The 26,333-nt window shown below is 40.0% G+C and overlaps 2 protein-coding genes across 2 annotated transcripts; both read right to left on the bottom strand.

The window, feature by feature from the left end:
* Positions 1–263: 263 nt before the first annotated feature.
* On the bottom strand, positions 264–5,780 carry BEND2 (BEN domain containing 2). Its single transcript, XM_080363952.1, has 4 exons — positions 5,721–5,780; positions 4,899–5,112; positions 3,569–3,772; positions 264–704 (listed from the first exon to the last, which is right to left on the bottom strand). The coding sequence occupies exons 1-4, from the start codon at positions 5,757–5,759 to the stop codon at positions 469–471; spliced, it is 693 nt and encodes a 230-aa protein (XP_080220078.1). The 5' UTR covers positions 5,760–5,780; the 3' UTR covers positions 264–468.
* Positions 5,781–8,254: 2,474 nt separating this feature from the next.
* Positions 8,255–26,303, bottom strand: SCML1 (Scm polycomb group protein like 1; the record flags this gene model as incomplete). Its single annotated transcript, XM_080353019.1, has 8 exons — positions 26,175–26,303; positions 19,889–20,035; positions 16,631–16,791; positions 15,344–15,415; positions 15,071–15,145; positions 10,715–10,819; positions 8,432–8,658; positions 8,255–8,327 (listed from the first exon to the last, which is right to left on the bottom strand). The coding sequence occupies exons 1-8, from the start codon at positions 26,185–26,187 to the stop codon at positions 8,255–8,257; spliced, it is 873 nt and encodes a 290-aa protein (XP_080209145.1). The 5' UTR covers positions 26,188–26,303.
* Positions 26,304–26,333: the final 30 nt, after the last annotated feature.

Here is a 26,333-nt window from a genome sequence, read left to right as displayed (position 1 = left end):
GCAATTTTTTTTTTCTTTTCCACATTAGATATTTCTGCTTAAACTATGCAATTGTCAAAGAAAATTTCATTCTTCACACATAACGAGACAATTTCGTTGGCTACAAGTCTTCCTCCAAGGAAGACAACGTTTCTTCGCCACACTTCTATCTGCTTGTGCTGAACTCATGTGCAGTGCACCTTTTCTAACCAGATTAATCTGTCAGAATCAATGAAATATGAGAAGGTGCTTTTAGGAGACAGCATGTTGCAAATGCTACAGGGAACAGTGGAAGTAATTTCTGAGGAGCACAAATGCTACTTATACAAGGAGTTAGGGTTCCCAAGTCTGCTAACTTTGGTCTCATGAAATAATCCTATTTAGTGCTGTCAACAACTCAGTGTACCAGGACAACTCAATGTAACAGGCTTCTACATGAGATTTATAAAAACCTTCTCAGTTAAGATTTGAGACAGATGTTAGAGAGCTTCAGTCTGTGAGATTGATAGTGTCACTTTCAAATGGTTTTACTGAAGTCGGACTCTGTGGAGGACTCTTTACACTCAGTGGTGGCACTGCCAAGACTTTCGGGCGGATTCCAATTGTAGACTTTTTATGGTCATGTCTGAGACTGCGGATTGTGCCATTCATAGCAGCTACACATGCCTTCCAATCATATCCAGTTTCCTTTAGATCAAAGGATGGATAATTTTCTTGAAGAAAGTCTAAAAATAAACAAGGACATAATAGCAAGTTATCAGTTATTCATGCAAGCGATATACTCTTTTTGGATGTAATTAACCAAAAACAAATACGTGCTACCAAAACAGGACAGCTACGCATATTACGAGGCTTGAACAGCAAAGCCAGAGGGTAGATATTTTTTCCTCCTCTTTCTCTTTAATTTGAAAAGGAGTAACAAAAGGTTTAAGCACAAAACCAAAACATGCAAAGAAAGCATGAAAGCACATAACCACGTAGGTGGGCTGGATCCCTTGATGTGCTGAATAACTTCAGCTTCTAATGGGTCAACCAGAGCAAAGAAATCTCAGGCTCCGTTTCAGAATGACCAGTGTTTGGCAAGACCAGTCCCTCCTTCACACCATCTCTGACAACAATATTCACTACAATGAAACACAGCAATTCAACGTAACACAGCTGTAGAGGAACAATAGTGACAGAAGAATGGCAAGAGCTTGATCTTTACCATACTGCAACAAGATCAGTAAACAAATACTTGAGTTCGGTACCAATGGGATAAGTGCGGTAAGACTACAGCATCTTTTTCCTCTTCAACAAGTAAAATGAATAGTTTTAAAACCAGGTTTTAATTTTTTTTTTTTTTAATTACTGAGGAGAGATTGTCTTTCTGAGCTTTGCTGAATTAAATGGTTTTTTCTCTAAGCAAGCCCCTAGAAGATTTAAATAAGCATCAAAAAGGAATTCTAAGCTGTAATTTCAAATCAAAGGCAATACTATTTCTACTTCTCTGATTAACATCTAGATTTACCTTAGTAGAATGAAAGGTATAGCTAGTTGATATTATGTCAGTTTTGTTCTTCCAATGCTCTCAGATACACTAGCAAGTAAAAATCTAATATAGCATCATTGTTTACAGTTGCTATTTTAACTTGTAGTTCCAAACCTGGAAACTTATTTTGCCAGAAAAGCATGGGTCTGAAGGAAGAAAGTAACAGACGGAAAAACTTGTGCTCTTGTAGCTTACCCTGCTCCAGGGAGAGTCAGGGGCGAGTGAGAGCACCGTACATTATTTCATTCCCAGGATGCTCCTGTAATAAACTATGCTGACAAAGGATACACAAGCAGCAGCCAGACTCTCGTCCCCTTCATCCCTGACAGCAAATTTACTGAAGTGCTTGGCCTCAGAGCTACAATACAGAACAAGAACTCCCACTACCAGGCCTACAGAGTCTTTGTGTATGGCCCATGAAACAGCTTTTTAATTAAGCCTTTTCTTTCACATAATTTGACCAATTGTTGGGACTATATGTAGCAAGGCTACCCAGGGTCCCTTCCTGCTCTGCAGGGTTACACTCAGGGAGCAGATTCTGCTATCCAACCAGGCTATGTTATAATGTTAAAGAAAACAGGGCCAGGGACTGCCCTCTAGCCCCAGAGCCAAGTGACACAGCCTGGCTGCAACCACAACACAGAGGACTTTGTCTTTCATCTGCTCTGGAGCCTACATTATGTTTCAGCAGCCCCAAGACACAATAATATGTGTACTATGGGAGTAAGCTGAGGTGCTTAAAGTGACAAAGTTTCCCAGGCTTCCCAGGTGAAGGAATACGTACAGTTTGGGGAAGCCCACTCTTATGTATAGTTTTGTAATACTCGGAATGGTTTCTGGCATGCACTGTCCCTCAAGCCATGCCCAGACATCACTCCAGAGAGGGCAAGTCCCACCTCCATTTTATTTGGCACTATTGCTGTATCCTCCGAGACAATCTTGCCACACTTGTGGAGCTGTAGGCCGCACTGTCCAAATCTTAACAACCCTTTCAACCTCCCTGTACCCTAGACATGGAAGAGAATCAGTTTCAAGATTTGTTAGGAGATGCATGTTGAAAGAAAAGTGTGATGAATCATAGAATATCTCAAGTCTGAAGTGACTTATAAGGATCATTGAGTCCAACTCCCTGCTCCTCACAGGACTATTTAAAACTAAATCCTATGACTAAGAGTTTCATTCAGATGAGAGTAACTAGTCAAATATGCAACCTTACTAACCCAGTGAGCACTGTCCCATAGTGATTTCTTTACGACACAGGAGGAAGTAAAACCCTACATCAAGCTAGTGGTGTTGGGAAATGTTGAAGGCACTCCACAATTATGTTGCCTGCAGCCTGGGATCCAGTCCAGTAAATAAGGTGTCCCTGCTTCCATTCTCTATATACTGCTTTTTTGCATGGGAGCTCAGTAGTGGACTCCCTGCTTAGCCAAACTTGTCTCCTCATAACTCTACCAGTTCTCCTAAGTATCACAATGGATTCTCTTGTGCTTGCAGAAGGCTCTCCTTTAAGACCTGCCAACTTTCCTGAGCTTCCCTCCTCCTCAGAGCTGTCTCTCACAATCTCCCACCTATGAGTTTCCAGAATAAGCCAAAGCTGGCTCTCCCAAGCTACAGTGTTTGTACTCTCAGACTTTTTAAACTCTGCTTAGGATCTGGAGATCCATTATTTCATAGTCTCCACAAGCCCCAACCCTTTCTGTGAAGAGCAACACAATCCGCTGTGCATTCCCTCTGGTTGGCCTACCTAGCCCCTGTATCAAGAAATCATCCCCAATACCCTCCAGAATCCTCTGGGACATCTCCCGCTGTGTTGTCCTTCCAAGTAGATGCCAAGTTTCCTCATATTAGCCAGGTTTGTGATCTGGAGACTTCCGTGTGTTGCTTAAACATAACCTCATCTACCTTCTCTCAACCTGTTCCACTGCTTGCACTAATACCTGTCAGAAGATTTCACAGAATTATTTTTGAAGCTCCATGGTTTGTTCATAGGATACAAAGTTAATCACTCCTGTTAACTTCCCCACATTATCATTTGAACAGAGATTTTTTTCTTACCTCTGAGAGCATTAATTCTGTTGCAGTCCAGTGGGCTCATGCCACGTTCAAGATTACCATATACATTGCTTTTTACCAGCACATCTTCAGGGAACATGTGACGAATTAGGTAGCGAGCTGACAACTCCGGCCGAGACTTCCCCTTAGCTACATAAATGACTGAAAACGGTAATTGAACATTGCGCCATGGGCTTCCAAGAAGTTCTAGAAAGGATGTCAGAGAGAGACAGAGATTTTACTTTTCCAACACTGACCATGCTTCAAAGTGGTTGTATTATACTAAAACTAGGACACAAAAAGTTCTCCCCAAAACCAATGCACTGCTTGACAGGTCAGAGCTAAACCATAATGCTCCAGCTAAGACTAAAACAAAACATATTGCAGACAAATGTCCAAGTGGTGAGAAAACCCTGCCTGTTTTACAACAATGTTAACAGCACTTCTGGTATGCTTTCAGCAACGCTAACAATGTAACCTGCATTAATAATGATTGCTTTCTAAATTGTTTTCATCTCACGTGGAAAGATGATGCTATTCCAATTAAATAAGTAAACAGAACTGCTATTTCAATGGTGCTTAGATCCTCTAAGTGGAAGCTGAAAAAGAATATTTTTTTTTTAATTACTTCAACCTGACTCCACTGCAAACATTTAAAAAATGCAAAACATATAGTAACTGAGGAGGTCTGTGGGATCAGACTAACTAATCTTGGGTGCAGGAGCAGATCTCACAGAGCCCCAAAGTGATTCTAATCAAATAAATTATTTCCAAGGGCAATTAATCTCAGCTCATTTCCCTTGAAGCTCTCTAGAGGCATCACATTCTGTACACAGAATTTTTTCCAATGAATTTGTATCTTGTGCATTTTCATTATTTAAAAAAAAAAAAAAAAAAAAAGTAAAAAGGCCACTTTAAGATTTTATTGTCCTAAACTGTCAGTTTTGCAGAAAGCTGTGCTTTTTTTTCTGTAATTGTAATACCATTCAATAGATATTCTGAGCTAGCGTACTGCACTAAGGTAGAATATCTACCAAATACAAAAAAAACCAGGGCAATTGTGAAATAATTATTGAAAAATAATTATTCAGAGAAACTGGACAGAATATCTCACAGCTGAACTTTCCAGTCTTACAGTGGATATGCATTTTGGGACATTAGTAGATGTAAACATATGTTCTGTTAGCCAGATGATGTTCTTCTTTGTTCCCATAAAAACTTACTGTATATACACTAAATGACTGCCTCAAGAGGAAAAGGAGAGTTGCATAGTTCACTGAATCCCTTTAAAATGTAACACACAAATTCAGAGGATGAAAGTATCACAGTTTACCCATAGGTTCTGAAGACTGAAGTTTCTTGACCGAAGGTGTGCGAAAAGTTTCTGGAAGCTTATCCGATCCTGAATTCTGCAATGTGTCAGCTGTGGAGCTGATCATTTTCTGAGAGTTTTGAGATTTGCCTTCACTATCTTCATTATAATTTAAATCTACACAATGAGATGTGTCTGGAGTGTTGGCCACTTTTTCTTTCCCTTCAGCTGTCCCCTGAAACATTAAATGAGGTTAGCCCATGCACTGGAAAAAGACTACCAGTTTTCTAATTAGTGTTCCACTTCATTTCCCATTTAGTATAAATTATACTCCAAATATTTACAATATAGTTACTCCTCCATTTCAATCAGGAAAACTACAGGTGATACAGATACTAAATGTTCACACATTTGCACAAAGCATTTTAGAAGCAGAGGTAAATGGAGTTAGAAGTGATGTTTCAGTCAATATAAAGTTGAAATGGATGGCTGCATATATGTGAAGCAAAGCCTGTGAAAACAGTGCTAGCAGCTACATGCTTAAGCTGGCAATCAAATTTGACACTACTTCTGGGTAACATTTACAGTGCTTTCCTTCTAGAATCCTATGCTTATACATGAATGCTGGACACAGGATCAGGAAAAGCAAGAGTTAGGAATATGCTTCCAGTATTCCCCACATGGAAATAGTGCTGCAGTCAGCAGGCGTATGCTGAGCAACGCAAAGACAGTACCCAAGGAATTTCGAATTAGAAGACTCATATAATGAGAAGTTCAAACAATTAATTTGATAAAGAAGCACAAACTTAGTATTTAATAAATTATCACCCTGAGACAACTTACTGGGTTTATTTTTGTTTCAGAGCGTAAACAGCGGATCATAGCATTGACATTTGTGATACAGGTTTTCCAGTCTTTTCCATGCTCACTCAAATCATAGGTTGGAAAGTTAGTTGCAAGAAATTCTGCATATGAAACACAAAAAGTTTTTTTTTAAGCTTCATGACAGAAAGCATTATTAAAAATTACTCTATTTTAGAAAGAGAGAAAGCTAAGAAATGCTTCACATTTCCTGTTCTCCACTTAGAAGCTTTAGATTTCCACCTTTAAATCAAACAGAGATAGTAAACTCACGTTTTGAAGTTAAGCATCACTATGAATTTAAGATGTGCAGTGATACTTTTTTAAGGTATTGTGAATAATGCTTTTATTATTAAGCTTTTCCAGGTAGAATTAGGGGAAAGGTGTGATTTAGCATACTAACTTAAAAAAAGAAAGAAAAAGAAAAAAGCCAGAAAACCACAAACCAAAAAACAAACCATACAACAACAACAACAACAAAAACCCCACAAGAACTACTGACAACGTAATGCTGATGCTGTAACTACTTCACATGGTTTAAATAGTCTCCCATCTTTTAAAACAAGAAGGAGAATTATATCATACATGCCATGTGATCTGTGTAAATGCCCTCCCCATATTTACCATTTCTCAAACAAACAAAAGCAGTATTTAAGAATCACTGGTTAATATTTGTCCTGGGTATACCATGGCTAAAACCCAAACAAAATAAGAAACAAACCAACCCACCAAAAAAACCCCACAAAACCCACAAAGTTATAATGAAAAATTCAGAGTGACTGATGAACATGAAGCACACTAGGAGTAATCAGAATTTTTTTTTTATCCACATCGAAGAAAAATCAACATTGAGAATTACAAAGTAGGAATTTCAAACCCAAAACACAGCAGAGCAGAGCACACCCAGTACCACATCTATCAGTTCACTAGTTGCTAGACAACAATTCGCAGACACACACAGATAAGGACTCCCTGCCAGTTAAAAACTCATTAAGTATTAAAGAAGTAAATCTGTGCATTTCGAAAGGTAGCATACCTCTTATTGCAGCAATTTTGTTTGGATCCAATGTTCTGCGCCCTCGTGCACTCACTCCCATAATGCTGCACAATAATGTTTCCTTGGGGAACAAGACACGAACTAAGTAGCGCGCTGCATACTTTGGTTTAGTCTTTTGCCGAGCTTTCATCAAATAGTTTCCAAGAACTTTTACATTTCTCACTGGGTCACCAACGAACTCTTTTGTAAAACAAAAACATTTGAAGAAAAAAAATTTAAAAACCCAAGCAAGTTGTTAAAAAAAGGAACACTTTTTCAAACTTTCTCTTGACCTCTTCTATGGTACTCTCTGGTTATGTTTTCTACTACAGCTAATTTTACTACGTATTAGCCATCTTTGCTCTTATAAAAGCAACTTTAAATTGCAATAACAGAAGTATCTTTCTAATTCATGTTACTCACCAACATAACTAACTGAAATAATAACACATAAGAAAATATATTAAACACTAAGGAGTCCAAAATGTTCAGACTGGCCTGTTTTGCACACATGCAGATACTAGGTGTGGTTTCAAGACAATGACCCATGAAGAATGGCATATCCATACATAGTACTGATAAATTATACACTGTTTACAAATTTGCAGATAGGTATCAAAATATTTGACCTACTATTTGTGCAGCTCAAGCTGTATGAACTTATTTTTTAGACCAAAAGCAACCAAAAACTCATAGCCCAGCCTTCCACGTGACTCAAGGGATTTATACTTCAGAAATAAAGGCATCCGTTATTAAAACATGGTGCTACTTTATATGTGCTTGCTTATCATAAACACAATGATCTACGGAATTCTTCATTTTCTGTGGAATTAAGTATTTTGAAAGAAACCAAACACTGGAGGAGCTGATGATAAAAAGGTTTCTTCACTGATAAAATCCTCCATAAGAAGAAAACAGGTATTACCTGCACACGAATCAGGTAAGCATATGCCTCACTTCACTTTACTGCCAATCTCTTTTGTCTTTTTAAATATATGCATAGCACGCATTCATTATCTATGACATATACACAGGTTAAAAATAGTTGACACCAAGAGTTCCAAGAAAGAAAAAGAGGGCCCAGTCTTAAAAGAATTCAAAGCATGTACCGTAAATCAAGAACTTGTAGCAGTCTACACAACCGTATATACACTGCAGAGGTTTTTAAGTGATCCTTGGCATATTAAATATTCCTATGACCTTTGTTTAAGAGTTTTAAACAGTATTCTGTCCTAGAAATGCTTGTAAGGCAGCCAATTCTGCTCCTTTCACTTTTGCTAAATAAAGATTTCTTTAGGCATTTATTTTTTTACACTAGCCGGAGGTTTTGTTTTTTCCTTTTTCTGAGTATTTATTACAAAGGAACTCACCAAAGCTGGGATTGATGGATATTGGAGAAGATGGCAGCTCTTTACTGATGTTCACACTCCCAGATTCATTTCTGTAGTTCATCACCACAGCATTATTTCCCAGACTGGCCTCAGAGGGTGCTGGCACAGATGCTGATGCCAGTGGTGATGATATAATGTTGACAGTATTTTCCACAACTCCGCCTACAAAATTTGATTGTGGAGAAAGGTCGGGCATCCTGTTAGATGCTGTGTATGATGAATGTAATGAATGCGTAGAAACTATAGTGGGGAGCGGTGGGCTCTGCCTACGAACAGGGTGCTGCAATTCAAGCTCAAGACTCTGTTGAGCATGTTTCGTGGTGGAATTGACCTGAACATGGCCATTTTGTAAAGCAACCCTTATGACTGGACTATGCCTTCCCTGGCCTGGTGAAGAGACATGAAGACTTGATTCCCTCTCCATAGATTTTTGTACTCTTATTTTTCCTTGAGGCAAATGACTGGAACTTCTGTATGTAAATCCACCTGGTTTCTGCAAATGTGATTCAGAAAACAAATAGAACGTTAAATTAGACATATCTGGTCATTTTTTTATTTTGCAAACAAGGAAGACTAGATTTTAGTAATGATGCTAATGGCAACAGACTCTTCATTGAAGTAACCATTGTCATGAAGCCCATGCTATTACTTTTTAGCCTTCCCTCTACTTTCTTTTATTCTCACTTGTAGTTCCAACACTTGTCAACTTCAAAGTTTCTCAAGTTTCCACCTGGGATACTGGCACAATTGCTTTTTAAAAAGTCAGAGAAATACATGATGAGAAAGGCAGCTTTGTAAAAGCTCTTTAAAAAGCTCTATAAAAAAAAAGAAGGGTCAAAATATAATTTAAAATTTGTCAGCCATTGAGCCAGTCTGCTGAATTTTCAACAGCTGTCTCCACTGCCATGCTAGCTTCCTTTTAAACAAGAAAAAGCAAGTGACTTTCTCTCTTGGCTGCCTCTTCACTCCTTACTTGCTAGCTGAAAACATTAAACATTCAGATTTCATCTACAGTGGAAGATTCCAAAGAGAACAAGACAGACAAACTGAGAGACAGGCTATGCTTTCCACCACTTCCAGTACTTTTATTAAGAAACAGAGGCACCCTCAAGCATGTGTTCTAGTTCAAAATACAAGTCACTGAGGAGGAGCTATCAAATGTAGCTGACACATGGGTGTTTTCGTGTTGTGGTGGGGTTTGTTTGGTTGGGTTTTTTTGTTTTGTTTTTGTTTGGTTCTTTTTTTTTTTTCTTATAGATATCTGATTATATTCCACCTTTATAACTCTTAAAAAATCTGTGACCTGAAAAAAGCTTACATGCCTTAAAGTTGGTCCATTTCTCCAGCTATTTGAGTTATATAATAAAAAATAGCACCTTTACCACAAACTTTGCCTTATTCATATCCTTATCTCACTACAGATTCAACAATGGTACAGCTATAAACAAAAAAAAAAAAATCTAGAGTATTCCTGATTATTTTAGAGATGAAGTGCTAGCAGAACTTAAGAAAATGGTCAGCAGGTTGCATTTGCTGGCTTTCCCTCTACACCTTATAGTGATAAAAGCCTTCTTCCAAAAAAGCACTGCAGGTCACTTTTAATCTGAACATTACAGCAGCTGCCATCCCACATGATCAGAGGGGAGGGTAAGAGCGCAGAGGCCACAGGGTCCAAGTGTAGCTGATAAGACCAGTAGACCAGTCTGTTCTCTGAATTTCATATTTTTAGATGTGCTGACAGTACAAACTTGGAGTCGTCAACAAAAGGGCATTCCCAAATAAAACCTAGTATCCTATCGATAACTGACATGCATGAGAATGTCATCATTCTTACTCACTCTTAAAGCAAATAGCCTTGCTGATGTCTTGACTTCCCCTGACAGTAGGATCACCTCTGCCACATTAAAAGCTTTGCAGTATTGCTGACAAAGAAAGGTCATCATGGATTTTACAACCTTCTCCAAAAATCATATGTTATGTTTTTCTTTTAAAGAGCAGAGTCACACGTACTAACATTCTGCCTCCTTAGTTAACAGTGGATTGACTACAGGAACAAAAATAGACAGTGTGTACTCAATATCAAACCTTCTTAAGAATTTTGAAAAAAATATTTTATTGGGTAAACAAAATTCTATACCACAATGGATATGACAACACACTGTTGAGTTCTAAGAATCAGTTCATCAATCAAACCAGCCTGTGTGAGTGATGCATAAACTCTCTTCTAACCGTAGAAACCCATGGACAGTACACATCTCAAAGCAGCAACACCAACATACCCAAGTTTAAAACTTAACCTACACAATTCATTTCTGTTCTTGCTGATACAGATTTTTACAGCATCTATCACAGCATCCCAAATTTGACGGGGGCCACTGGCCAATCTGTGACAACTGGTTAATAACAACATAGGAGACTGACACTGGTATATAGTAAGAAATATGGAACACTAATTTTAATGTTAGTGAAAGAAAAGGATTTTTTAAAAAATAAACATCAGAGGAAGTGAAAGAATTAAAGGAAAAATGTCATAGGCCTTTACTACTCACAGGTTTGAGCAACAGTGGCTTTACACGAGTATGCTGCATTTCTGAGACCTTCCAATGAAGCAAGTCAAATTTTTTATCCAGTTTCTGAATGGCATCATACATGGCCTGATGACAAAAGCAAAGATGAAAACAGTATTGCTTCACAAAATCCCAATTTAAATCTGAAGGAATCATAAAAACTAAAATAAAGGGCAAATTTCCCTCCCTAAAACCAACTAAGATCTGTACATAATATATAAATTCCATAAACATATTAAAGACCAACTTAGATAGAAAATGCATATAACAATGGTAAATATCACAAGTACAAAGACTTCTCAGAGAAGCTTACTAATGTGACTTTAATGTGGCTGGCACTTAAAGGCTGTTCTACCTGCTTCCAGCAGATGTTTTATTTTTACTTATTTGGTATGTTTTCTTTTACATTAAAAAGCTACCAACAAGCTCTAAAGTAAGTTAGGTATTATGATATGCTATTTTAAGTCATGGTTTTCAAGTTTCCAAGTACACAGGTAAAAGGCTTATAAGTAACCACTGAAATACTGATTTCTATAGCACCAATGGCAAATATATTTAGAAAAAATACTCTGTAAAGAAAAAGTCACAACTGGAATTGAATGTGGCCAGGGATACCAAAGACAACAAGAAGGGCTTCTGTAAGTACACAAGTGACAAAAGGAAGGTTAGGGAAAATATAAGCCCATTGCTGAATGAGATGGGGGACCTGGTGACACAGAACATAGTAATGGCTGAGGCAATCAATACCACCTTTTCCTCACCCATTACTAGCATGAACGGCCATCAAGAGGATGGAGCCAGGCTCTTCTCGGTGACAGCCAATGATAGGACAAGGGGTAATGGGTTCAAACTGGAACACAAGAGGTTCCACTTAAATTTGAAAAGAAACTTCTCAGTAAGGGTAACAGAACACTGGAACAGCCTGCCCAGGAGGGTTGTGTAGTCTTCTGTCGAGACATTCAAAACCCGCCTGGACACATTCCTGTGTAACCTCATCTAGGTGTTCCTGCTCCAGCAGGGGGATTGGACTAGATGATCTTCGAGGTCCCTTCCAATCCCTAACATTCTGTGATTCTGTGCTTCCAGAGACCAAAGGGAAACGCTGGAACAAGGAAGACAGACACTGGATGGAAGAAAAATCTGGTCAGGGAATCCAGCAAACCAGACACAGATTAAGTCTAAGGGGCCTGATGGGATGCACCCACAGGTGCTGAGGTTGCTGGCTGATGTCATTGCGAGGCCACTCTTGATAACGTTTGATCAAACACGGTGAATGGGAGAAGTGCCCGAAGACTACACACAAGCAGATATCATTCCTATGCTGAAGAAGAGCAAGGAGGAAGACCCAGAAAACTACAGGCCAGGCAGCCTGAATTCTAGTCCTGGGAAGGTGATAGAGCAGCTAATCCTGGAAATCATTTCCAGGCAGATGAAAGGAAAAAAAAAAAAAAAAAAAATCACTAGGAGTAGTCACAGCATGCTTCACTAAGGGGAAGTCACGTTTGACCAACTTGATAAACTTCTATGATAAAATGACTGGCCTGATAGATGAAAGGAGAGCAGTGGATATTGTCTAGCTGGATTTGAGGAAGGCCTTCAACACTGTCTTCCATAAGATCCTTACAGAGAAGCTGCTGATGTACAGGTTGGATGAGCAGACAGTGAAGTGGACTGGAAACTGGACAAATGGCTGGGCCCAGGGAGTGGTGATTAACAGCACAAAGTCTAGAGGAAGACACTAGTGGAGTACTTCAGGGGTCAACACTGGGTCTCATCCTATTTAATATATTCATTAACGATCTGTATGATGGCAGAACATACCTTCAGCAAGTTTTCAGATGACAAAAGGCTGGCAGGAGTGGCTGATAAACTAGAGGGTCATGCTCCATCCAGAGAGATCTCAACAGGCATGAGAAACAGGCTGACAGGAACCTCATGAAGTACAGAAAGGGGAAGCATAAAGTCCTGCTCCTGAGGAGGAACAACCCCAGGCACCAGTACAGGCTGGGACCACCCAGCTAGAAAGCAGCTTGGCAGAAAAGAAGCTGGGTGTCCTGGTGATCACTAAGCTGAATGTGAGCCAGCAATGTGCGCTTGCCACAAAGGTGGCTAATGGTACCCCGGGCTGTTAGACAAATGATTGCCAGCAGGCCTAGGGAGGTGATGGTTCCCCTCTTCTCAGCACTGGTGAGGCTACATCTGGAGTGCTGGATCCAGCTCTGGGCTCCCCAGTTTAGTAAAGACATGGATATACTAGAGAGTCCAGCAAAGGGCCATGAAGATGACTAAGGGACAGGAGCTTCTCTCCTACAAGGAAAGGCTGAGAGAGCTGGGACTGTTCAGCCTACACAATAGAAAGCTCAGGGCTAGATCTCTTCAATGGATACAAATACCTGAAGGGAGAGTGCAAAGAGGACAGAGCCTTGCTCTTTCCAGTGGTGCACAGCAACAGGATCAGAGGCAAGGGGCAATAACGGAAAAGCAGGAGGTCCCCTCTGAAAATCAGGAAACACCTTTTCACTGGGAGGGTGACCAAGCCCTGGCACAGGTTGCCCAGGGAGGTTGTGCAGTTTTCCTTCTTGGAGATACTCAAAAGCCATCAGAACACGGTCCTTAGCAATTCACTCTAGGTAGCTCTGCATAAGTATGGAGGTTGGACAAAATGACTTCCAGAGGTACCTTCCAACCTCAACCAACCTGTGATTCTGTGAAAATGAGGAAAGGGTAAATGATGTATGGAGAAATAAACACAGCTGTGTTTTTCATAAAAAACATGGCACTGAAATCAACTGCACCCATATTTTTAATTAGAGGATGAAAGATGAAGAATTTGAAAAAACTACTTGTTTTATTATAAGTTTCTGATCCCCAGTCAATCCCCAAGGTTAAATTTTCTTTCAGATGTTAAAAATTTGTTTTGCCTAACTAAAGCAATCAGGAATGAACTTTTTAAAAGTACTGCTGTAAAGACCAAAACTTTCAGACAAAAAAAAAAAAAAATAAAGCATTCAAAGTCCATCAGTTATTAATATATGTTACTATGTGAAACAAAAAATGCCTTCTTCTGTGTTTCCAGGATTTAGCAACTCAAACATGATGCTTACACAGCAATTTAGACATACACTTTATGCCATAATGGTATAAAGGAATTAGATAACAGAATATTAATGTAGTATTGAAAGGACGCTGCCAACTTGAAAACACATCTGAGGCATTTGTCATCAGTTATTACTGCAAAAGACGCACAAGGATATTATAGCTATATGAATTACAAAGAGGAAATGTGCGTTTTGTTAGCCTATAGCATAACTAGACAGAGAAAATGTTTAAGAATACATACAGCTATGAAAAAAAGTCACTAGATGGATTTGTAGTAGACAGAATTTCAAATTCATTTCAATTTCATCAAAACCAACAGTTAGGTTTCAGTAAGATAGCTATCTTTAAAAAAAAAAATAAAAATCCTTGGACAAAAGAATCTATAAATATTCCCAAAATTCAGAAATATCTTGAGGAAGCACTAGAAGACATTAAATCATTGTGGACAGTACAGGCATTTTTAAAAGGCTTCATGTAGCCCTAGGGCAGATTTCCTCCGGGAGGGGGTGACAGTGGGGAGAAGGAGACAGAAAGGGGCTAGTAGGCAGCAAAAGAGGCTATAGCTTCTCATCACTGCCACTTGCTACAGCTCAGATTCCCTGACTAGCGACAAGAATGTTAGTCACACAATCTTAGTCAATTTTCTTCCACAGCATTGGGGAGTATATGCTTAAAGAGACTTCCAAGACATTAATACTTGGCTACAAGCCACTCACAAATTGTCCTCCCTAAAGCATAGCCTGAATCTCTCTCACTCTATATAAAGTACTGTGACTCCAGAGTCACATAAATGTTCACCTGAATAAATAGGAGATGCTTTTAATTTTCAGTGCAATGATTTTCAATCTTGCCAGCCACCGCTTCAAAAGTCAAAAGCAAAGAACCCAACAAAATAATACTACCAGGATTTTGGCAAGCCTCATGTACCTTCATAAGCTGTGTGTATGACAGTCAGATCTTTCCCATTACTACGAAGCACCTCCCAATAAATCTCTAGACATTACATTTTGCACTAAAGCTTAATATTTGAAAAGTAGTCTTGCCAGCTATGGTGTGAAAAACTCAAGAGAATAAGTAGACTGTTTTTTTCATTAAAAATATTGAAGTTAAGCAGGCAACTAACAAGTAAATAACCAGAAAGGCTGAAGTCACAGATTATAAAATACAGATTGCAAATCTTCCCAAAATTTAACTAAAATTGTTTAAATGCCATTTCTTGAAACAAAGGAAAAAAAATACCTGGCAATAACTGAGGACCTCCGTAAGAGTTTTCTGCTGATCTCCAGTGTAGGAAGCTTCAGATACAGTACTCCTCTTTTTCATTAAAACAGTAATTTATAAAAAAAAAAAAAAAGAAAAAAGTGTAAGCTAGTAATATATACAGTGTCTTAGGATAACATGTTAAACCTAGAAATCCCAACTTCAAACCTCAGTGTTATTTTAGTCTACCCCAAATAATGCATCCCCAAAGCAGATTTTCAAAGTCAACCAAACAAAAGAAAATTAACTTACACATTCATAGTCTGGTTCATACTCATAAATGATACTGTCACTATCTTCATATTCTCCTTCCCTGGTTCTCATCTGGGAAATAACAAAGAACTTTTAATGCTTTGAATAATGAAATAATTCAAAATATAAACTACAGAGAGAAACTGTTAGGAATCCAACTTCAACACTTTCAGTTACAGCTATACTCCCTCCCCTGGCTACAAAACTTAACAAAGTAATCTCATTTATGTGCCTGTGGTTAGGTCATATGAATAATCACCTCCCTTTTGGTTTCAGAGTATCTTATTCTCAATTAATATGAACTTCATACAAATTTATATAGTAATATGTATTTTTATGGGGTTATTCTAAGGCCAGAACTTTCCCATCTAACTATATTATGTACTATATAACCAAGCTTATGTAATTATGAGACTACATGTAGATTTTACAGTAGTTTAAATAAATCAATTAAAAAAAATGTGTATTTATTTCAATGGGTATAAGTGTGCACAGAGAAGCTGTAAAAATGTCTATTTACAAGCTAAGAGATGTATTTTTCTTACAGCTTGAAAACTGGTTTTAGACAGGAATCAACAGTGCCACCACCTGGACAATGGTGACATTTTTCTTTTACTGGAGGAGCAGTTCCTGTTCACCACACCTCACAGACTTCATAAGTCTTTTGTTAGTGGTGGTTTGTTGGTGGTACTTTTTTGTTTAAAGTAAATAATATCTAATCAAGTCTCATTTTTAAAAAAAAAGGAAGGTTGGGGGTGTGTGGGTGGGTGGGTGGGTGTTGGTTTTGTTTGTTTTACAACAAGCAGAATTAAACAGGGTAAAGCTGCTTTTATAGCATCAAAGACATCCTGACTGTTGGAATGTAAGAATTAACCTCTGCATGCTGACATGAACTAAGCTTGTGACTGCCTCAAGTAAAAATCATATGCAATCTGTCTTTGGAGCTAATTGTTCATGGAGGCAAATCATTACTCAACATTAAGTTCCAACTCTTACTATCCTAAATCGCACAAAGAGATTTTTACTGAACAAAATAATAGCATCTGCATGGGAAATTAGTATAAATTGCTCTCTGTCGTACACTAGTTGTTGTTATACGCACATACAGTATCCAGCACAACAAGGTTTTATGCTTGCTAGAAGCTTCCATGCACTACATGGATATCCTACCCACACTTCTGCACTGGGATGTCATCAAACAAGCACACAAAAGTGAAAGAAAAATGACATTCTGAATAAGACTGAAATTGGCTTCAGAACAAAGGGCTACTGTTTGGTGAAACATACCACATTTCTTCCCACTACAGAAGGGGCAAGTCGTTTTCTTTTATTATGTGAAAACACAAAATCCATTTTTTCAGGGCTGTGACCATTTCCTCTCTGCATATTTGCAGAATGGCTCATTTGTGATGCCACTCGCTCAGATAGCACTGATAAGCCTTCACTTCCTGGAAAAGTGGAGAGAAATCAAAGCATATCAGCAGGTTTCCTATTGAATTAAACATTTCACTACAAAAAACATGCACAGTCACTTTTTTTAAACTTTAAAACTCCTTGGTTATCTGAAATTTCTTTACTAGCATATTACTAAACACTTATAAATCCAATTTATTTAGATATGAAATTGGTAAATTAAATTTAATATTCTTTATTCTTAACCCTCACCAGGCTCCATTTGTTTTGCTTTTCACTGTTGATTCTCTGTTCTCATTTCCAGTTCCAGTTGTACAAAGACACAGAATTCCAAACCTTAACAAAACCAATTAACTGAAATTCAGGCAACACACCCACGATGTAAAACACAGTTCCCATTTGTTTAGTCTTCAGCTGTCCCTTCCCTACAGTTACGGCATCCCCTCCTATTTTGTCACTGAAGCACAGTGCAATAAAACAGATCTGCTCCAGTTATCTCCTCCATTGAGCCAGTGTAGGTGAGGAGCTACCAAACACCAGCTATCCACAAGTGAAACAGAAAATGTCTCCACATCTTCACCTGCAGGTCTGGCACACAGTTAAAAAGCCATTACTACAGTTGATCACTCCTCCATCCCAATTCTTTTGAAGACCACACCAGTGCCAAGCGTACCTTTTGAAGAATGTTAAAGAGTTTTCACAGTGAAGAGAAAAAGCATAACTCTACTGCCAAATCTGCCTGTCCATCATTTACAGGTTTCTACCTCACACTGTCCTCAGTTTCTTTAAAAGGAAACAAAAACACTCTTAAGAGGGGAAGAAACAAAAAACTAACTCTTTCCTCTTGAGGTCTGTATATTTTACCTATAGACAGGCCAAGCAATATACAGATAACAAGATACAGATAAGAGAAGACTTAAAAGACAAGTAAAGCTTAAGAAGCTAAACAAGACCTTGAACAGCTTCCAAGAAATGAGGAGAAAAACTTAGCTAGCATAAAAAGGCAAGACCAAGTCTCCACCATACTATCTGCTGTGAAAGAGCTTTTCAGAGCTTAGGTCAGGCTGAAAAGGTGTGGTGGGAAAGTTTTGTGGATATCTACAGTAAGTTCCTCCCAAGTAAAAGTGGTCACATGAGAAAAGTTACCAGGGTACCTCTTAGTACTTTTGCAAAATAATGGAACTAATTTCGTGGCCTAGCTAGAAGGAAGAACCAATATCTCCGAAGTGAAGGAAGAGAAAACAAATCCAACAGGACAGGGACAAGCTAAGAGAAATACTGAAAAGCAAAGACAACCACTTTTGTTTTATGCACTTGAAGAGGAAGGGCCAGAGGCAGGACAGAAAAGTAATAATACATTCAGTACCATAACCTAGAAAGAAAGAAAATGTTCTTTGCATTAAAAGCCCAGACAAATGTAGGAGAGTTGACAGATGCTACATATGCAAGATCTGTGGTATCTTTCCAGGATAAACTGGGTCAGTGGTGAAGGTTCTAACTCGTATTTATCAAAAGGCAGTTTGTCAATGACCATCGGTGCACAGTCAGTGCAGGAGAATTTCACCACAGGATGAGATGTGTGAGGTGGCAGTGTTGGAGAATTTTGATCTGGACAAAAGGATTCAGGAACAGGCCAATGACCTGTAGGAACCCCAGTTTTAGGGTTTGGTCTGACATAAATAAGTTTGTGACAGCTGTGCCAAGGTTGCGGTCCAAAGGGTCTAGATATATCCAGCTGCCCATCATCAATTGGTGAAGGATCTGGTCCAGCTTTTTCAGAATTTATTACCACTGCACTTTGCACTTTTTGCACCAACGACTCAAGACACTGATTCAGCATTCTTCAGCATAACTGAATAATAAAAATACATATGTCATTGCTTAGTATTTGTTCTCTTAGTGGAAGATTAAAACCTACCTACCCTCCCACTCAGCTCCAGAATTTCCTTTCTTGCATTCAGCTCTGGGGCCAGCAACATAAGAAGGACGTGGGACTGTTTGAGTGAGGCCAGAGGAGGGCCATGAAGATGATCACAGGGCTGAAACACCTCTGCTATGAAGACAGGCTGAGAGAGTTGGGGTTGTTCAGCCTGGAGACGAGAAGGCTCCATGGAGACCTTACAGCAGCCTTCCAGTATCTGAAAGGGGCCTACAAGAAAGCTGGAGAGATGTTTTTTACAAGGGCATGTGGTGATAGGACAAGGGCTAGTGGCTTTAAACTGAAAGAGGGTAGATTAAGATGAGATATAAAGAATTCTTCACCATGAGGGTCATAAGGCACTGGAACAAGTTGCTCAGGTAACCTTGCAGATGCCCCATCCCTGGAAGTGTTCAAAGCCAGCTTGGATGGGGCTTTGAGCAAGCTAGTCTAATGGAAGGTGTACCCACGGCAGGGGGCTTGGCTTTAGGTGATTATTAAGGTCTCTTCTAACCCAAATGATTCTATGATTCCTTTCCCAGATCTGTTTTGAGGCTTGCAGTTTATCATCCGTCTAAATTGATGTCTGGGGTGCCTCTGTGACAGTACCATAATTTAATTACACTCATTTTCCTTGCTAACTTGGTAATACTGCTACTGGACTTCCTAAATGCTCATAACAGCTATGACTAATTTTTTTTCTGGGCCAATGGAGAATTGGGTAAGGTTTCTGAGAGACTTTGATCTTGCATGCTACAACAAATACAATGTATTACAGACAATCACCAAAGGCTACTTACAGCTAATAATTTACCACCTTAAACAACCATCTTACTATCATTACACATCACAATTCCTGGTGCTCCACTAAATTACACTGGACAGCTTATCTAAAAAAACCTCATCTTTTGTGTTAGGCTCTTTCATGACATTTATTTTCCAAATTGCCTGCTAACTTGTTCCTAGGTATACTTACTTTATAAGTAAGTAAAAAACTGTCTTTTTAAAACATAGTATTTGAGCAGGTTAGTAATAACTAAATAGATCCGTCTTTTTAAATGCATTGCCAAGCACTTTCTATAAAGTAGCTTTCTAATAAAATATGTTTTAAAGATATGGGTGAGACAGAAAGCATTAATGACAGCAGCACTGAACATACAGCATTAGAACTAGCCATTAACTATTAGATCACAACAAAAATGAATGGTAATTACCATAAACAACTTGAGCCACACGGTGAACACCACTGTTTACTTCAGAGTTTTGTCCCATTGACATGCAGCTTTCTGGGGACAGTCCATTTTCTCCATGGTCCATAATAACGGCTTCAACATCATCCTCAACATTCACAGACACATAATCTATTAGCATATACAGAAAGAGAATCAGGACACCGTTCTGCATATCAGATGAAAACTGTAGTGCTTGTATCACATCTAGCATTATCTGAATTGTATCATAGGCTAATTTAAAACAAGTTTCACTTTAGCATTTAAGTGTGAAGTCACTTTTAAGCACAGCCATTGAGGTTTGAACATGCACTAGAAGGGAAACAGCTTACTATTGCTTAGTTGGCAGGATTCCTGAAACTGCTCAGTACCCTGTCTTCCTACAGTGTCCAGCTTCAACAGGAACAGTTATAAGTCAGTAACACGCACTTCTGAGAACTCCACTATTTACCTTCAAGCATCCAATAGGGCAAGACATATTAATCTGGTTTCGAAATTTTACTTTCACGAATAAGAAATGCTTAGACATTTACACTTGAAACAAATCAGCATATAAATGCTAACTGCATATTTAGTATTCAGATCAAACCAAACACTGGCTCCCAATGACATACTGTGCACTGAATGGCAAATCTCCAGTACCAAATTTTTTCCAATTAAACATACTACATCACAAAAAAATGGCCTAGTTTCAGAGTAACTGTATTATAGCTATTACAGCTATATCTGGTGTTTTGGAGAGGGTAGAGGAGGGAGTGGAATTTATTCTTGATGAAACAAATTAATGGAAGGAACCACACTGTGAACCACTAAGGTTAGGAAATAAATTCAGCCAGAACACATGCATAATGACACACTATATGAACACATGCCGTATTTTCCACAGGATCTCTATGCTGTTCAGTGCACAGGATAGACTGAGCTCCAGGGATGAATCAGGCCTGTATGAACGGAACAGTGGTTTGGTTCTTCACTCTTACACACAATTCACTCCAAATCCTGCTCTCTTCCCTCTTGTTCCAGTTTCTTAAGAGACCAAAAGGTGGGACAGAAGCTGAATTACACAGATCATAAAATTCTCCCTCTGGGTAATACTCCCATCTCATCCGGAAGAAATAATACAGCAGGGTTTGGATTTGGCTGTCATCAGATCTGGAAAGACTATTTCACCAAATTGAGGGTCTGTTCGGAAACACCCACCAATTCCCATGCACTCAATAGCTTTGTCTATACTAGTGAATGAGGCCAAAAAGCTAGCTCGGGCACAGCTGCCCAGCAAAAATGAGTTTGGTGGAGCGGACATGAGCTGGGATATGTAATGCCATACATATAGCACCAAACAATATGAAATACATATCTGTCTTTCTCAAGTAGAAACCACAAACTGTGATTAATTTGTGTTCCTGAAAACAATAAAAATGAAGCCATCAAGATTTTTTTATTTGTGACTTGAATGAAGATGCAACAGCATTTCTTGTGCCAATTTAATAATTTCATTGCATTAATTAAATCCACCGACATAAAATATCATGACATAGATATTCAGATGTTTCCAGTAAGTCTTGAAAGAAATTATAAATTTAAAAAGTGTGATTAGGTAAATATTTTACATTCAGATATTTCAAAAAATACTTTTACTGTGAAGTGAATTCTGTATTACAGTAAGACTCACTAAATAGGCTGGTTTATCCAATCATAAGTTATCGGTTTAAGAAAACTCTGAAGTTCTGCTTGAAAACTGAACTGACAACCATCTAAAATTAGAAAATGTCACCCAACTAATTTCCTTCTCAGACTTAATGCATGCTCTGGTTTATACGGTATAGACTATGACTTACTATTTTCAGTAAGGCAGCAGGATATGCTATAATAAGGTAGATGTTCATAGCAGATGCATTGTACAGAAGCATAGTTATAGACAAAGCAGTGCTATGAAATGACCAAATTAGAACACCAAGACTGGTGGTGCTCTTACTAACTTAAAAGCTGTTTATGTTCACTGTTTAGAATTCTTTCCCCAGGAGCTCTTCTTTGCTTCTGCACAAAATCATCAGGAAGTACGACTTTGTATAAAGTTAAAGGCACTTAAATTTGAGCCGAGCTTTCACAATGATTTACATGCGAAATGTAACGCTTGCCTAACCCTGCATCAGAAGTTACGTTACTATATCAAGTTACAGCTTGTTATGCAGAAAAGTAAAACCAAGCATCATAAAGAATTTATTTCCAATAACAAACAGAGAAAAATAATTTAAAGCTACTATGACTTGAACATTTTCTCTGTTCTTTGGAAACTCTTGTCATTTGATCAACGTACTCCAGAAACCAAATGACTGCTTATCTTTTACTAGTGCTCAGTCACCTATCCACAAGTAGTATAGTAGCATAGCCTTTGGTGGAAATAGCTGAGAACAGAAGAAAAATGTGAAAATAAGAATGATAAACAAATAAAACCAAATTGCAAGATAAAGACAACTCAGAGGGAGTGAGGAGCTAACATTAAAATAATTTAATGATGGAAACATGTTGATAATAAAGATCAAGCGAACTAACAAACAAACCCCACAAAACCCCACACACGAACTCTTTCAAAGCCAGAGTTCAAAAGAAACAACAAACATAAAAGCTCAAAAAACTCTGTAGCAACTATGAATTACATACCAAAGCAAATGAAGCAAAGTAACCCAGTCCAAACAAATAAAGGATATATCAAGGAACTCACCTGAGCTTAAACTATATCACAAAAGCAGAGCCAGCTAGCATTAACTCCAGCCACAACTAGATCCTGCTCAATTTATGGTCTGACACTTATGCTAACATACACACACACACAAAAAGGAACTAACACAAAGGAAAGTGCAGTGACACAAGTGCCTTTCAGGGACAGCATCATCTCATCACGACTTCGAGTAATTATTTGCATATTAACTCTAGCTCATTGCAGACAAAAATGAGTTTTAACCACACCTGTGCATACTATGATAATCAAAGCTACAAGCACAGAAATACAACTGCATCTGGCTGAAGTCTGAAGACAAGCTGACAGACTACTTTTCTTGCTCCAAGTACATTACTAATTCAATACACCACATAAGCCAGTGGGATAAGGAAGGGCTTGTACTGAGTCGACATTACCTGATGAATGCTCTCACTTAGTGGAGAAACTGAAATGTAGGTAACCACGGAGGTATGGAATGGTAAAGGGAGGTGGAGGAAAGAGCTGAAAGCACTGAGTAGTACCAAATCCTATCCCAACCTCTACTACAGAGTTCCTGGGGGCTCCTACCAAATCACTAAAATTAAATCAAACTTTTCCCAGAAATCCAGTGTTCTTTCTTCATTTGCTAAGAATTCAGCTAGACACATCTCTGTATCTGTGCAAACAGGATCTCAATACTCCTAGGTGCAACAGACAGCCATGGAAGCTATGTGTAAGACAAACTAGATGTTATAAAGATGTTTAAATACTACACTCAGAAAAATTAAGTATTACTCACCTCAAGTTGCACCCTTGAATTTAGCATACTACTTATAATTTTGTCCTTAATCTAAATAAGCTATCATAGATCAGAGACATCAGAATACTCTATGAGAGATAAAATGCTTATCAAATGTCTCTGAACATTAAAACAATAGCTAATTTAGAATGCTGTAGTCAGATTCTGCATGACTGAAATTTGCAACAGATTAAGACAATACGTTCATAAATTGAGCAAATGCAAACCAAATACTATGGTGAGAAGCAGAATAATGAAAAAAGATTTCCTGTGGCTTTAGGTCTCATATTTGGATTAGCAAGATGCTAGTAAGATCAAAATTCCAAGTAAAACAAGCTTCACAAAGAGGCCTCTGATGTTTAATAAGATTTGAGCTCATACTGCACCTTTTGACTGAGGAATATTATTAATGGCACCTCTTTTGTATTGCTGAGGAATAACAGTCTTAATATTGGTTAAGATTACCAAGTTATCAACAACGCAAATCGGGAGACAAAAAAAATGAGGACAAAGGAAAAGTAACAGACACCCAAGGCATTAATCCGTACATTTGCTTAATTGGGGGTTTATCAGGGCTGCTAAGCTCTCACCCTCCTACACCTCAGTCCTAGTCCTTTACTTCACGCTGACACTTGTATAGTTGCACAGTGAACTGGCCAAAGCCTAACCACTTCAAAAACGAAATTATTTTTTAGCCAGAAAATCCCCCCGAACCATGAAGTCACAGAAGGAAATTTGGCATCTGAGCAAGAGACCACTGGAACCTCTTCAGTGGGCAATGACACCTCTTCTGTGACAGCAATGACAAGTTAAATGGGTTTTAACTGATATGAGACTGTATAAATATTATTCCTTGGAAAGACAAGGTGAAGCACTAGCTTTTAGTCACTAGCAGGGTTCCATAGGGATCCATTTTAGGGCCAGCACTCTCCAATGTCTTCATAAATGACTTAGACTCAGGACTTGAGGGATTACTTAGTAAGTTTGCTGATGACACAAAACTGGGAGGAGCTGTCAACGCTCACGAGGGCAGAGAGGACCTGCAGAGGGATCTGGACAAATTGGAGAACTGGGCAATTACCAACCACAGGAAGTTCAACAAGAGCAAGTGCCAGGTTCTGACCCTGGGACATAGTAACCCTGTACATACAGATTGGGGGATGAGACGCTGGAAAGCAACTCTGTAGAGAGGGATCTGGGGTTTTGGTTGACAGCAAGCTGAATGAGCCAACAGTTGTGCCCTGGCAGCCAAGAGGGCCACCCGTGTCCTGGGTGCATCCAGCACAGCATTGCCAGTCGGGCGAGGGAGGTGATTTGTCTCGCCATGCTCTGCACTGGTGCGGCCTCACCTGGAGCACCCTGTGCAGTTCTGGGCAACACAGGATAAAAAAAGATATTAAGCTACTAGAGAGTATCCATAAGAGGGCTACTGAATTGGTGAAGAGTTTGAAGGGGAAGCTGCATGAGGAGAGGCTAAAGTCACTTGGTTTGTTCAGTCTGGAGGAGACTTGAGGGGAGACCTCATGGTGGCTACATCTTCCTCACAAGGGGAGGAGGGGGGGCAGGTGCTGATCTCTTCTCTCTGGTGACCAATGACAGAACTCAAGGGAATGTCAGGAAGATGTGCCAGGGGAGGTTTAGGTTGGACATGAGGAAAAAGTTCTTCCCCCAGAGGGTGGTGGAGCACTGGAACAGGCTCCCCAGGGAGGTGTCACGGCCCCAAGCCTGGCAGTGTTCAAGGAGAGACTGGACAACGCCCTCAGACACACGGTGTGAACTGTGGGGTTATCCTATGCAGGGACAGGAGTTGGACTCGACGATCCTCGTGGGTCCTTTGCAACTCAGGACATATTGCGATTCTTAGTATGTAACTGACAGAAATATAACTGTTTTGATACCATGTAAATGAAGCCCAGGTACCTCTAAGATACAGAAGTTGCATTATGTCTTTGGAAGGAAAAGGTTCAGGCATCTCACTTCAGGAGCACTACTCTTCTCTGTTGCTACTGAGGTTCTGTTTCCATGTAACTGCAGCACTCAAACACCCGCCAAGGCTGAGACACCACTGCTCCACAGCCAATTTCCCAACATTTTCCTGTTACGCTCACCCACCACTTGAACACCAGGAAAAACAAAGGCTTTCCCCACCACACACCACGCAACTGCCACTGTCACCTTCTGGCCCTACGCCATGAGGCAACCAAGCTGTGGCACGGCCACATTACTTCTTCTGAGACGTAACGTCACTGGGAAAGTCCTGCTTCCAGCTCAACCGCGTCACAGCCACGCACGGCCGCCCCTCTGCCCTTGGTGCAGCTGTGGCAGAGTGACGCTGCAGCGGCGCCTGGGGAGTACGCGCCTCCGGGGAAAGCGCGGGAACCCGCTGGTGCCCAGCCGCGAGCGCTGCGGGGGAGCACAGCGCGCAGCACCCCCCTCCCGCCCCGCGCACCCCCACGCGCTCGACTCCGCGCGGAAACCGCTACAGCTGCCGGCCGCGCCGCCGCCCTCACCCCGCGCGGCAGCTCCAACCGCGCGCTCTCGTTGCCTCGTCCCCCCCCACCCCCGCCACTGACGTCACGGTGACAGGCGGCAGCGCAGGCCAATGGCGGCCGCTCGGCGGGCGTGGTGGGCGTGGCGTAGCTTGGCCGGCTCGGCGGAGAGCGTTGTGGCCGTTGCGAACGATGAGGGAGCGTTCCCAGCGGTCTGGCGGCCCTACCCGTTCCGTCTGCCCTCCCCCGGGGGAGCGGCGGGGCGGAGGCGGCCGGGAAGCTTACCCTCGGCGGCCATGGCTTGCTGAGGCGGCGGAGCGCGAGTCCTTCCTCGAGCGGGCAGGGCGGCGGAGCGAGCCGGGACTCCGGCACAGGCAGGTGTGGCCAGAACGCGGCGTTGGAAACGGAAGCGGATTCTCCGACGTGCGCAACAAACCGTTTTGA

Source organism: Nesoenas mayeri, assembly GCF_963082525.1.
Source record: "Nesoenas mayeri genome assembly, chromosome: 1".
Classification (NCBI taxonomy): domain Eukaryota; kingdom Metazoa; phylum Chordata; class Aves; order Columbiformes; family Columbidae; genus Nesoenas; species Nesoenas mayeri.
This window is presented reverse-complemented; position numbering and strand designations above follow the sequence as displayed.